The 15119-nt window shown below is 34.1% G+C and overlaps 1 protein-coding gene and 1 pseudogene across 5 annotated transcripts; both read right to left on the reverse strand.

The window, feature by feature from the left end:
• Positions 1-2579: 2579 nt before the first annotated feature.
• LOC120113836 lies at positions 2580-6400 on the reverse strand (annotated as a pseudogene).
• Positions 6401-7519: 1119 nt separating this feature from the next.
• LOC120113837 (transcription factor TGAL1-like) lies at positions 7520-13725 on the reverse strand. 5 transcript variants are annotated; one of them, XM_039134889.1, is made up of 12 exons: positions 13524-13725; positions 13142-13301; positions 12718-12778; positions 12433-12619; positions 12202-12238; positions 12164-12171; positions 11990-12049; positions 10952-11029; positions 10783-10834; positions 9882-10153; positions 8691-8942; positions 7520-8054 (listed from the first exon to the last, which is right to left on the reverse strand). In XM_039134889.1, the coding sequence occupies exons 4-12, from the start codon at positions 12493-12495 to the stop codon at positions 7908-7910; spliced, it is 969 nt and encodes a 322-aa protein (XP_038990820.1). In that variant the 5' UTR covers positions 12496-12619; positions 12718-12778; positions 13142-13301; positions 13524-13725; the 3' UTR covers positions 7520-7907. The 5 variants fall into 5 exon arrangements, with proteins under 5 accessions (XP_038990820.1, XP_038990818.1, XP_038990816.1 ...); XM_039134887.1 differs by having other exon boundaries at positions 12164-12238; positions 12433-12597; XM_039134885.1 differs by having other exon boundaries at positions 12164-12238.
• Between the last annotated feature and the right edge of the window lie 1394 nt (positions 13726-15119).

Here is a 15119-nt window from a genome sequence, read left to right on the forward strand (position 1 = left end):
TGGGCGTTATCATTTATTTCATTTCAAATATTCACATAACTTGTAATTCACTTTCACATATCACTTATCTCATAGCTTCTTTTCATATTATCACATAGTCACGTAGTTCACTTATACGTAGATCATCTCCATAATTCACATGTCACATATCTCATGTTCTTGTATTCATATAACATATAATCACATAGATTACTTTCACATCAATAATTCATAGTTATGATTTCCTATAGTTACCTAATTATAAAGCTAATTCACCTATACATGTGTTTATAATTTCTATCATTTCTCACCCAACCACATTTATTCATGTACACATACTCATCATATCTGTTCACATATGATCATACTTCATATAACAGATAGGAACACTTTCACGTAGCTTATAATCATAGGTTTTGTCTCATAATATACTTGTTTTCACATATATATTTCATATCAATTCTTATACCATCACATAATTCCTTTAACATACATAAATATCATGTAACATTATAATAGAAATATCTATAAGTCATATCACTTAGAGCACATATACTTATAGTCACATTGCTTATATCTTAATCTTATGCCTTCTCTTAGACATATATATATATATATATATATATATATATATTCACATGTTCGGTAATCCACCATTTCATCACATAATTGTGTATTCATATAACTCATTTCATTTCATTTCATATCTATCTATATATATATATCCTCAAGATTATCCTAATATAAATCATATAGCACTCTTATATTTCGTATTCATATTCATCTAGGGCAGACTTATAAACATATCTCACTTCTATTATTTCTCTATATATGATCTAATTTGTTTACTTAATTCAATTTCATATAACTCCTATAATCTTCTCATATAACTTCATAATTTTCTATCATACAACCCATGTGTTATAGTTTATTTAAACATATGAATCCTTCCCCTCTAGCTTATCTTATATGTTCATCTTATCATTTATGTTTAAATCTCCTAGTTAGTGTACTATTCTCACTTCATCCTATAGATCAATATTATCCATCTTATTCACTTATTATAATAATAATTATTTTACTATGATCACATAGTTTATATCTATAATTCATAACCTTTCTTATGTAATTACTTATACTTTATCATCTAACACATAAAAGAACAAATCATCCATATACTCAAGCATACATACATGCATATTCAACTCATGCCTTTAATCATGCATTCATGTGTAACACTTCAGGAAATAGACTCGCAAGTCTTATTCCCATGGCACATCATATACTATTGAATATGCACTCACCTGGCCTCACTAGTCAATTCCAATCTCTTATCTTTCCCTTGATCGATCTTACTTGCCAAACGTTCCGGAATTTCTTTATGCGTAGAATCTACATAGATGTACATTTCGAGGTAATCATTAGATACCTACACCTTTTAATTAGATACTAGCAACTTAAACGAACTTATTAAACCAATATTCCCATTTTTCCTTTAGGGGGAATCGGTTCCCTACTATGGGGTATCGATTCCTCAAGACATTCTGGAATTCTGTCGTTTGAAGGGGTATCGGTTCCCCTTGAATGGGTACGATTCCCCTTGCCCAGAAATCATATTTCAGCCCGAAAATTACTTCATTTCTCTCAACCACTTCATATATCATCCCCTTTTTCATTCTTAACTCTAGTACACATACTTAAACCAATTTATATTCATTATTTCATCTTAAACCTCAAAATCCTATATTCCATAGATTCAAAAATCATACCAAATTTTCAATGTGTTCTAATTCCAATTCTAACACTTCATACTTCTTAATTAGATTGATGACAAGTCAAATTCATCCATAAAACTTCAACAACCATACCATATCAAAATTTCATCTTAAAACTCATATTGCAAATTCCTTCATAATTCCTTTATCTTATTGTTTAAATCCCATATAAGCTTTCCTTAAGCTTATTTAATACCCAAAGAATCAAAACTAAGCTTAAAACTCCAGAATTAACCAACTAAAATTAAACTTACCTTTATGAAGTAAACCAACGGGAAGAAGAAGGAAGAAGAATGTAGCTTTCCAGATACTTCCTTACCCATCAGCTTATCTCTTTAAATAAGAGATAATTATCTTTTACATAAAAAGACCATAATACCCTTTCAATTCTTCCATAATTACCATTTAATCCACTATCAAATTATTACACTTTAAATCCCTAAACTTTTCAATTTAATCACTAACCCGGTATTGAGGATGTTACATTGAAAGTGAGGAATCCGAAACGTTTCATTCCAAATTATCAGGGTTTGGGATATTTTCCGGTGAAATAATCACTAGATTTGAACTTAGGGGTCGAGATGAACCGACCCATGAAATTTAGAATCGAACGACCACCGTCAATGAAGGTGGACTGAATGAAAATGACATGGTGGCCGATGGCATTTTTTGTGTCATGTCATAACACCGTTAAATAATTAACAACAAAGTGAACAAAATGATTCAATATGTAAAGTTCAATGAGTAAATTAGAAAAATTGAAAGTACAATGAACAAAATACGAGAGATATTAAAATACAGTGAGGAATAGTGTAAGGTACCCATATCATTTTTATCACACAACATTTACTGCAAACACCATACGAACAGAACATGAACCAGCGGACCATGTTAGAGTCCCAAAATTATATCCGGTCGAAGCCTCCCTGCCATCGAACCTCACTTTGAAAGAAATCTTCTTTACACTCTCAACAAATGTTATCTTTTTGGGTGAAACCTTAACGTCCATTCCCATGGGAGCTTGCACAACGGAAGTGTACGTCGCATTCGGGAGTCCGACATTCGTAATGGTTCTTTTAATGGTTCGGAAGCCTTCACTTCTGGCTAGTCTGCTTATGGAGACTGATGGATAATTAATGCCGGAAATGAGATCGTCCGAGGGTTTCCTCGGACATTTGAAGTTCGTCTTCGACATGGATCGAATTGTTTTCTCCGGATATCCGTAGTAACAAAGGAATCTAAGGTAATCTTCGCTTGTCGTTTCGAAGACTATTCCGGGATTAAGAGCTTTGAGTGGGATGATTTCTCCGGCTCCGGTCTCGTGTGGGATGGCAATTGAACCCGAACTGTTCGTCAATGGTTTCTCCATGTTATCGTACACGGTTGCTGCATTAATAGGTGAAAGGAAGGAACAACACTAGTGTAAATCATGAATTTCATATATTAGTTTGGAGCTTCAAAGTTGGTCACTTTACCGGTTGTCATGAGTGGCGACCTGATCATGGAAGCAGTCCATGTAGGATGCACCGATTTTACGAAAGCCGAAGCCCCTGTTACATGTGGACAGGCCGTCGATGTTCCCGATTTTATGGCATATCCAGACGGCTTCCTACGAAACAAGGTGCTCCATTCTTCAACTTTCGGAACTACCGCAGCTAAAATGGCGACCCCGGGAGCCATTACATCAGGCTATATAGCAAGGGAAAATGAAAGATCAACAAACTTGAATGTATTAGTGTATGCAAATATATATGTTTATTTCAGAGTTCACGAAAATATATACCTTGAGAATGTTTTCTGTTAGTAGACTGGGACCTCTAGATGAAAAATATGCCACCACTGGTGCTGGTTTATGCCTGGGAAATTCAGTTGTAGGAAGGATAGTTGCAGTTGGATTCCTATCATCATCGACCACGGTGTATAAGTTTATGCACTATGTTCACTATCTAGATAGATTTGTGGTACTTCCAATTCTGTGACAATCCCTTGGCTCCAGCATCTTCGGCTACTAATTTCTTGATTCCCCTTGATACCACCGGGAAACTGTCGAAGCAAATGATCATTTTTCCTTTCACCTTTTCCGGATCTAAGGATCCAGGATAGCAGCTCCTGCAAATCAACACACAAAAGGATTCATTGCAACAAATGGATACAAAATGAACAAAATAGAGTCAACAATGTTTTGATCATTTATCTTCATTGAAGTACCTTGCTTCTGATACCGGACTGTATTTAGCAGCTATTGCCTTTCCATATGCAAGAGGAAAGGCCTCCGTCCGAGTGAGGTTTGAGAAGTTGATGGCAGATCCCTTTCACCACAATGTCACAAAAAAATAAATCTCATTATGTACGGACTGAATCAGGTCAGATTCGAGTTAAGTTCATATATGATATCGACATGAGTTACCTGAAAGGTTCTTCCATTTCCTAGAAGCACCGAAGACTTGAAATCTCGATCGATATTAGAAGCCCCAACTGTAAAAATCCATGCCGCTGCATTAATGATAGTATAAGGATCAGGGCCTTCGTTGCCTCCGGAACAGACAACCATGACCCCCATTTGTTCTGCGTGAAATGCTCCGATCGCAATGGGATCTTTCAAGAAATCAGATTGGAGCAGAGAGCGACAGAAATCGATATGATATCGACACCGTCCCTAATGGAATCGTCGATTGCCTTTAACATGTTAGAGCCGGGACAACCGTCTTCAGAACATACCTTGGAGACTTGTCGAGTCTCGTTTGCGTTGCTGTCGTGTTCCCATTAGATGTCTGAACTACGTTGTAGCATCTTGCTCCTATCAGCTTCCTAGAATTACAAAGTTACAAAATAGAATTGAAAATTATTACATATATATGAGATAATAGAAGACATGCATGCGTGTCTGTATGTATGACCTGTTACAATCAGAGTTTTTGAAGTCTGGTCCCTCCATGCAAACTCCTAGCATCTTGCTCCTATCAGCTCCCTCCATGCAAACTCCTTTCCATCTTGTTGGTATTTCTCCCATACCTTCATCTCTGAAACTTGGAGACTCGGGCCAAATTCCTGGAAACAAAATAATTTCAATAATAAACTTAAACCTGTGCAGTCCAATAATTAATTCTTGAACCAGACATATCTTTTATATATGCACTTTTTTACGGATAAGGATCTCTAATAAGGACTGGCCCTCCACTTTTGGTTTGCTCATTTTAGTTTTATTTTTATTACAGTCATATTATAATTTAATTTATATTCATCTTAAAATTTATTTTTAAATTAAAAATAAAAATTACGTGACATTATTATAAATTTATAATATTATTAAAAAATAAATGACTACTCGATATATAGAATAAAGAAGAAGAGAAAAAGGGGACGTACCTCCATCAATCATCCCAATTATGACGTCATAACTTGATTGATGAGGTGGATATGATCCACGCTTCAACTTTGGATTTGGTTTGCCGTCCAAGAAATCCCAAGAACGTGTTGTATGGAGTTGCAGAATTGGATCAGCAAAAACGGAGACAATTCCCTCACGCCCTGCTTTCACGCTAACTTTTTTAAATAACATTTAAATACATAAATTTATATACATTCAATAAATCAGATCAATTTCATTTTATATAAACTTATTTGTATAATCAATTATATTATCTGATGTATTAAATTCAAATTATTATATTTATTAAAATTTTATTTTAACGAAGATCATTTATTATTATGTCACGACCTCGATTGATAATAAAAATAAATTTAATTTTATTTCTTAATAATAATAATTTAATTAATGTTATTTAAATAAAATTAGGGTAAACTACATGTTTAGTATCTAATCTATTAATTTTCTCTCTTTTTTTATACCTAAACTTTTTTTTTTAAAAAATAATACTTAACGTTTAGTTTATATTTTCATTTAGTAAATCACTGTTAAATATTTTTTTATTTTTTCAATGGTAACGTGAAATTATCTTATGATGACACGTCAATATCACCAATAAGATTTTAACGACGGATCCCAAAATGAAACTTAAACTAAATGTTAAGTATAGTATTGAAAAAAATAAAGTCCGGGTACCAAAACGAAATAAAAGTAATAGTTTAGGTATTAAACCTGTAGTTTGCTCATAAAATTATACTGCAAGTGTATAAATCCTCTCTTTTTACTTCATATAGAGTATAACATAAGTGGCGACACAAGTGACAGGTATATATATAAAGAAGGCTCACCAGACAACTCAGAAGCTTCATTATCTGTGAGCATTGCAGAGAATCCTCTCAAGGCATGATTGTAATGATTTGTAAGATAAATTCTTTCCCTCTCATCCCTGTCCAAAACAAGATGATATATTTACAAATATATAAAAACCATATCAACGAATGATTATCATAGATTAATCATTATCGACCTTGGGATCACTGTGGACAGTAATTGCAGATGCTCTGATTCTGCAGTTTCTCCAGCTGAACTTCCCATATATACAACATAATGCTGCCAACTCAAACAAAGCTACCATTGCATGTCATCATCTCTTTGATGTTACACAATCATACATTTGGGATCTGATTCAGAGACATACCTTTGGGGTTTGATCGGCTGAAGCTGATGAACAACAGATGATGAGAAGGGAAACAGACAAGAGTTGCAGCAGGGAAGCCATTGTTAATAGTGATGGTGGTGGATCTGCAATTTATATAGAGAGAGAGAGAGAGGAGTTATTGAGAGCTTTTGTGCACATGGAAACTTGAGCTGTGAGGAAAGCATCTTTGATTATTCTTGGAGGTGTGGGACTGTTTTACATGAAGTGTTTGTTCCTGTTCCAGTTATCGTTTTCGTCTTCAACAGAAAATTAAACATTACACAGATATGAACACAGGTCATGAAAAAGTGGATGAAATAATGAAACATCGCTCTTTTCTATAATGAATCATTTTTTTAATTATTATTAATTCCATCTGAGATTATTATATATTTCTGTTTGGACTTTGGAGTGCATGCATGGCTTATTCTTCATTCCTCATCTCCTTTACATCTAATCAATTCTATAATTTTTCACACTTTTTATTTTATAAATTGATTTATTTGCATTTTCTAATTGAGTTCAATTTTTTTAGTTAAGTGACATTAAATTCAATCAAATACCATAAAGGTATACTCTAAAAATTAATATATACATATATGTATATATATATTGAATAAAATTAAATTAACGAACGGCTTATAGGCAAGGTAGTAAAAATTTTATAAACAAAAGTAATAGTCTTGTTGTTTGATTCTCAAGCAATGAGTTTTTGTTATTTTATTTAAAGATGATATAAAAGTACGAAAAGACAAAAACAGCTTACAATAATACTTATTGTTTTAAAATAAAATTAATTTCTTAATTTTTAAGTGAATTATAAACCGAATTATGATACTTGTTTGTCCATCGCACAACTCAATCCAGTGTGAGGGATGAATCCCTTAATTCTTTTAGGATCAAATATAATTTTATTATTATATTAATTTATAACATCATAATCTTGGAGGGGCTCCACGACAATTTTACCGAAGCTCCTCCTGTTCCCTGGCAGGCGCCCTAGTTTCATTATAGAAATAACAAGAACTCCGATGCCATTTGGGGAACTCTGTTGCTGCTTTTGTAATAACCATAATACATACCCAGGAGAATTTGATGATGATACTATACATAGGATGGGAATATGATCAATTACATTACACCAATTTAAGTGTTTAAACCTTTATACAAGCAGAAGCAAAATGCAAAATCAAAAGGGAATCAGATCAAACACCCAAAAAGAAACTATTTTCATCCTGCTTTTGGTCTACAATTTGAAAGGTTTACCCTATGTTACATATATGACACTATCTTTCCTTAATTCTGCATATCCAAATTACGGGGCTACCGTTTTACAACACATAAACTGCATTTCAGCATATGACTTCTTCCCACATATGTGATTTGTTCATGCAAACCAAATCTACACACAACAGAAGCTGGCCTCAACTGCATCCTGAATGTATGGCCAGCTTGTAAGTAGAAGAAGAAGAAGAGCAGTGTTCTACCCTGCATCAATCATAGCATTTGCATTGCTCCAAGAAAACACTACTATAAAATCGATCGAACTGTGGTCAATTTTCACAGAAACTTTGTATGGAGGGAACTCTTATTCCCGGGGCCGAGCCAGCCAAAGAGAACTCAGAGCTCGAAGCCTAGAAAAATAATCATTTATGGCAAGAAGAGCTCGAGCTGATTGCCTAGTTGTCAAGATTCGATGCATTTGTTGCAGTGTTTGCTGACGTAGATTATCAGCCTGGTATGATAAAAAAGGGAAAAAGAAAACATAATTTTAGCCTAGTGATTAACCTGGAAACATCAATTGACTAGAATATAAAACCTGATATATGGATTTTACAAAACAAAATTGACTCATACACAACAAAGTTCATAACGAAAAAGTCCCAAACTTTTGGAAGTTGTAAAATGTGGAAGCATCACAATATTCAATGATTGAAAACCAAAGAAGATTAAATGCACGTTATTATTCACATTAACTTCCTTTTTACTTTAACTACACTTGAGAGTAAAAGGTCATATACCCAATGCCCAAGGCAACTGCAATAAGCAGGGTCTGGAGAAGGGTCCAGATGTACACAGCCTTCCCCTGTTGAGACTATCATAGTAAAATGACACACAATATAGCCAAACACCTAAATTAATAATATTTCAACAAGCTATCAACAGACGAAAAATGTTTCCTACTGTTTAAAACGAAGACCAAGGGAACATCAAGAAGGTCGAGCCCAAATTGAGAATGCCCTTCTTTTCCCCACCCCGTCCCACTTTTTTCTTCCCAACACACAGACACACATTCAAGTCACATTCCACGTAAAATGAAATAAGAAACACAGAGAAAACATAGCCAATATTGCACACAAAACGGAAGTACCTGAAGAAGGAATCCTTCAAGGGTTCCTAGCTTTCCCATTGCCATGGCCATTTGACCCATATAGTTTGCCACATTTCCAGATGACCCTGAGGGACCAGGAGGTGAGCCGTTGGCCAAAGTCCCAGCCAAAGATTGTTGCAATGCTTCCATTCCTTGTGACAAAGAATCTTCTGCCTGTTGGGATGACTGCTGCAACTTTTGGATATTCATAAACTGCTGCTCAGTTAGAGGCTCCAATTGATTTGAAAGAAGCTGCATCAACATCCATTATGTTTAAGAAATCATCAATAAACTAACAAGGGTTGAAAAGATGAATGCATCAGAATGTACCTTAGAATAAAGAACAGGGAAACAACACAACTTAATATTAATCATTGACAATCATGAACATTGAGACTGCTACATGAAATGGTGTATCTATTCTTAAAACATGGCTTGTTCTATAGGCATTTGTTTTACTTTTATTTTAAGAATCTAAGCATTATATCCCTATTAACTCAAAGCCAAACACAAACATGAAAGGACCAAGTGAATAATGCATGTAAACAAACAAGTGTAGTCCATTAAGAGAAAAAAAAAACAAAGTACACAACACCATGATTATCAGAACCACGCCAGATAATACCAGTTCAAATCATGGGCCACAGATCCATCGATGGATCATTTGAGTCAATTGCCGGATAACATAAACAGTTTTATATATTATGAATACTTCAAGAAAAGTTATTGGCGAGGAAACGATGATGAAAAAATGTTGAGAATATATTTTAGCAACTTATGAAATAAGGGCTAGATTGTTCCATTTAGTCAATACTCTTGCCACTGGTTTTCTACATTCATGCAAAGTGCATTGCTCAGCTTTTGTGAGACAACTGTGTTTGAATTGATAATTCTTCTTAACCTTGTTAATTTTTAAATCAAATATGAAAATTTTAAATTTTACAATTTTCTTTATGTGGGTAGTTATTTCTTTAGTGTAAAGACGTGCATCCTTGATTTTATAATCTTTTTAGTAGTTTGATTTGATTTTTTGTTACAACCCTCTTGAGTGTAAAGAGGTGCAGCCTTGATTTTATAATTTTTATAGTTTGATTTGATTTTTTTGTTACAACCCCTTGACAAAATTGATATCCCTTGGAACTTCATATGTACCATGAAAACAGTCCTTGGTATCAAAAGACTGGAGCTCACCTTGAGAAGCTCAGATGAACGGAAGCCTCCAATCCACAGAAAACACCGCTCTGCTGGTGTTTTCCACATTCCAGATAAGATATGGAACACATCAGCTTTTGCTGCAATGCCTTTCAACCTGAAAATGTCCTCATAATGTGTTGTGACACTGTCAACAATAATGCGTAATTCAGCATCACCAGCATGTGAATTGACAGCATTCCTCAACTCATTTATCTTCCTATTGTGCTCCTCTAGCCACCGTGTATATTCAATATCAAATGCCAGTGCACCTGTACACCAGCCCACGAAGATCAGACTCCAAAAATAATCAAGAGATTAAAAGTGCTTTTAATTTTTACTTATTGTTTAAAAGAAAAAAAGAGAGGAGTCAATACGTAACTTAAATTCACACTACCATATGGCAAAAAGAGAAAAATGCAGGGCAATAAAGTACTAAATTATTGAAGACAATTGTTTTTTCTTGAAAAATATTCCAACAATCAATTCTTGTCTGGGTCAGGCGAAACAATGACACCAAATTTTATCAATGAACAAAATCCAATAACCCAAAAAATCCAGTCAATAATTAGACCTTATATGCCATGATGACCAAAGGAAAAAGCAAAAGCAAAATAATTCCAAAACAAACATCCAAACCAGAAAAACAACGATTCAGTTAAATGCATATAACAAAGCTATATGTATGGACTCACTGACCCTTGAATTAAATACTTTGGTATGGATACCTAATACATATTATCCACTCATGCGATGTAATAGTTACTGTAGTGAAACATGTTTTAACCAACTCACAACATAAGAAACTAGCATTCCAAGACCCTAGTACCAAATAACAAAAATAAATTTTCAAGTTCCAACCATGACCCGAAACAATAGGAAAGCCTAAAAAGGCTTATACCATTTCCACTCATTGAATGAGATTGATCTCCTGAGCTTGAAATAAATATGCCCTATAGTGAAACAAGCAAAAATGAAGATATGTAAGGCGTAATAAACACCATTAGCAGCCTGAAAATTAAAATGCAAATGATATATCACAACACTGATGATATTAACATGTAGCAGACCTGCTGACGAGCTCGCTGCAGCTCTTGCTCAAGTTGAGTCAGTTTTAGTCTGCTACTCTCTAACTGCTGCACATATGCCTAGGTTTTGAAAGCAGAAAAAGGGTTAAGAAATAGGGAATACAATAATGAAACTGGCAAACTGGGCTTAACTGGAACAAAAATGAAAAAGCATACATTGCACTTTTTCCCTCTTTTACTGGTCAGATACTGCTGTTTCTACACTTTTTTTCTCTAAGTGTTCCCATTATTTGGAGGATCAGACGCCCATATCCATGAAAATTGAATATGTGCCACACGGGCACTTCAAAGAAGGTGAAAGGTCAGAGCAAGAAAATTGTTTCATATTTCCAACCAATAACTTTCCCTGGGTCATATAAAAAAAATACTTTCCCTGGGAAAATTATTTGCCCTCATCTGGCCACAACGATATTTTTCTAATTCTTATGATGTCTTAAGAGGGATAATCAATTGGCATCAATGTTGTCAAGGGTGCTAGGCACACAAAAAAAAAGCACTTGCCCAAGTAAAGTAAGCCGCATGCATATAAGGATACATGTATATATAAATATAAAATGTATCTGAATTTTTTTGTAAAACATAATAATTATTCAATCATATTTTAGAGTGAGGGAGAGAAGAAACTTAAAAGTTAAAAAGCACTTTTATGGTTTTACCATGGGAACTAAAGAAGTTAAAAGCACATAAAAACTTATAAGTTGACTTCAGTTCAGTAAAGCCAGCTTTTTTATCGCCTAGTGTTGAAGTGGAAGGCGGCATAAAGCGCGTGAAGGCATGCACCCAATTAAAATGGTCTCGCCTGAGAAAGTTAAAGGCATAATTGCTACAAAATTGATTGGCATTAGAGGTGTGATGTAAAGGTGTAATTGCTACATTACGCTAGAATGGGTTTTTATAAGTTATCCCTAATTTACAATGAGTCACAAAGAAACTGCATCCTTATAGATAGCAACTTATAATTTCATATAAGATTGCATTGATAAAAATTTAAAATTTTGAACCAAGTCGTAAATAAAATACCTTTTTCCTTAAACGGCTTTTTCTTGCAGCCTCACGATTTTGAGCAAGCCTCCGCAATGTCTGAAGAAGGGAAGATGATAAGTTCATAAACATGATGGTATATGGATAAACTGTTTTAACAATCTAATATTCGTGTTACCCAATCTATAAAGAAAGAATAAGGAGAAATCTGACCTTCTGATCTGTTTTATTTTTTGATCTATCGCTAGAATCAGAAGCTGCAATAGCAGTCAGTTGACCTCCTCCAAACTGCACAAAATATTGGTGAATTTACAAGCACTATTAGCCAGTAGGTACATTTTCAAGTACAAATTATGTGTCTACATATGAAATTTTTTTCTTTCTTATTTCTCAGTGAGAGATAAAAGTAAACCTTTGGAATCAAGGTGAAATGAAAACGAAAACAAAAAGAAAAATGTTTAAGCACTAGTATGATACATTACCCTTTGATTCTTCTCATCAGTGTCATCTGTTGAAGTATCTGTCCTGGGACTGCCATCTGCCATATCGAAACCGTCCAATTCTCCTGACCAGATGATGTAGATACAAGATTTGGCTGGAGCTTTTTGAAGTGCTTTGCTTGTGATCCGACAATGATGGCAGAGAGACTGCTATCTGTACATGCAACGTCTTACACACATAAAGAGGGAAAGAGAATTCTTAGTGGCTAAACTTAGTTTGAGAGTTTGAAGTACGGGCACAATTGTTTAAAGGATATAAATACCCACCTTGCTTAAAACACCAAACTTGGATTGCTTGAAAACTTGACTATTTGATTATATAGACAATCTAAATGCAAAAAACATAAAAAATAGAAATTATAGTAAGATCCCTCGTGAACGAGACAAAGAAAAACATGTTAAATCAGCAAATCATTTCAATTACATAACAAGAACGATGAACAATGCAATACGATGGCAACTTCACTGGTGAATAAACAAAAGCAAGAACACACTACTTAGTATACACCTATAATCAACCAATTCTACCTTACCATAGGTAATCTCCAAAAAACCAAATAGATGAAGGGGTAGCCAATACGAAGCTCATACATAAGAAGATAAACATCGATAACTATTAGAAAACAGTTATCTGAAATCTCATAAGCATTATAAAATTGAAAGAACATTAAAATTGTGAATAAAACCAAACCTCCAAACGAGAAAACAAATACATGGGACTGGAAATGGACACTTAAGGAATGTAGCTCCTCGTTTTCTATAGCAGTATTCACCGTTCTACTGCTATCAAGAGTTACGAACTATTACATCGTCCAAGACCGCTTTTTTATCCCTTTCCAAATGAATTCCACCTGAAACCAAAATGCCAAAATAACTCGGATAACCTCACCCGAAGAGAAATCAAGAAGCAATACCAAAATCGAACTTCTCAAAACTAGAAACAGAAAGAACTATCTTAACCTTTTACCCGAACATATAGGAATCACAATAACAAATCTAAACACAAACCAAGTAGCAAAAAAATCGAATTTCAATCATAAAAAAGGGAGGGGTAAACAAAGAATTAAATTGACCTTGCATTCAGCTCTAAGCTGAATTTCAAAGCACACGGATTGAAGTGCGAAGTAACCAGTTCAGCTTAGGGGGAAATAGTAACTTTTGAGGAACTAAGCAATATACGGAAGTGGAGAGGAATAAAAGAACAAAGAACAAAACAAAATCGAATATGATAAAAAGATCGTTGTCTGAACGAGGAAGAGCAGAGGAGCTGAATTAGGGTTTTTTAAAACATGGTATGCAATTATGAGATGATAATATAATAATTAGTGTTAATTACAAAAAGTATCACTAAACTTTCTTCTTATTTCTATTTTGGTTACTACAAATGAAAAAGTTTCAATGTTATTATTAAACTTTTAAATTGCTCCTATTTTGATTACTCCGTTAAATAATAACGACATTATAAGAAGTAGATTACGCCAAAATGATGGCATTTCAAAAAATTCAAATTTACTCTAAAATAATGTTTTAAATCCCTGTAAATTCTATTTTCCTTTCTTTTCTTTTCTTTTCTTTTTCCTTCTTTCTTCTTCATTTCCTTTTGAGAAAATAACCTCAGTGACCAAAAATCCCATATAATATACGATTTTAACCAACTTTTTCCGGATTTGCCAAAATGACCAACAAAATCGCAATGCGATCGCTAATTCGCAACGCGATCTCCATTATCACAAATACGCGTTGCATTTTCGCAATGCGATAGTTGAAAATCGCGTTGCGATGGTCTACAGTATCGTTGCGATTTTCCCAATTCGCAATGCGAATAAGTAAATCGCAACGCGAATTGGGAAATTCGCAATGCGAATAAGTAAATCGCAACGCGAATTGAGAAAATCGCAATGCGATACTGACTATCGCAATGCGATAATAAAAAATCGCAACGAGATACTTACTTTCGCAACACGATACTGACTTTCGCAACGCGATAATACATAATCGCAATGCGATTTTCAAAGCGCCATTAGTATCCTGGCCAAGTATTTTATTTTTAAATTCCAAACATGAATATAAATATATTGGAACACTGAACTGTCCACAGTATATCCCGTAATCGCAACTCATAACCTAAAACCTAAAATCACAACTCAGTCCCATCTCCATCTCTCACTCTCTCACCCATCTCCGACGAAATCCGTCCCCATCTCCGGCGAAATCCGTCTATCTAAATCTCTCAGAGCCACCTTAACAATCAGAAATGGAAAATCAACCAAATCAACCAACGAGGGTTAGTTTTTTTAATTATTTTCTTTTTGAAATTTTTGCATTATTATTAGGTTTTTCATATTGAATTTGATGATAGGTTTACTGGTAATTTCAATAATAGATTAACCATTTCACTTAGATTGCTTATTAAATCAACCAAGAATCGCAACGCGAAATGCAAATCGCAACGCGATTTTAGTTTCGCGTTGCGGTTCTCTCGTTGCGATAGTCATTTTCGTGTTGCGATTTTCATTTTCAGAAACTATTCTTCTTCTGCAAATTGAAACTTGAATGAATTGCATTACTTCAACCAAAAAACAAAGACAAATACGAAATTCACAGTGTTGCATATTTAAGTTTGAAGAATAAACTACTACTATTTATGTTTATTATTGTTTTTGGTATAT

This window comes from Hibiscus syriacus, unplaced genomic scaffold (genome assembly GCF_006381635.1).
Source record: "Hibiscus syriacus cultivar Baekdansim isolate YM2019G1 unplaced genomic scaffold, ASM638163v2 tig00110213_pilon, whole genome shotgun sequence".
NCBI classification, from domain to species: Eukaryota; Viridiplantae; Streptophyta; class Magnoliopsida; order Malvales; family Malvaceae; genus Hibiscus; species Hibiscus syriacus.

What these genes read in the sequence shown, in the direction of transcription:
- LOC120113837 (XM_039134887.1), bottom strand. Translation starts at nt 12,495, where the DNA reads ATGGCAGATGGCAGTCCCAGGACAGATACTTCAACAGATGACACTGAT. An exon ending in TCATTCAATGAGTGGAAATG is followed by an intron (nt 10,154 to 10,782) that starts GTATAAGCCTTT and finishes GCTGGTGTACAG; the next exon opens with GTGCACTGGCATTTGATATT. An exon ending in TTGAAGGATTCCTTCTTCAG is followed by an intron (nt 8,055 to 8,690) that starts GTACTTCCGTTT and finishes TTATCATACCAG; the next exon opens with GCTGATAATCTACGTCAGCA.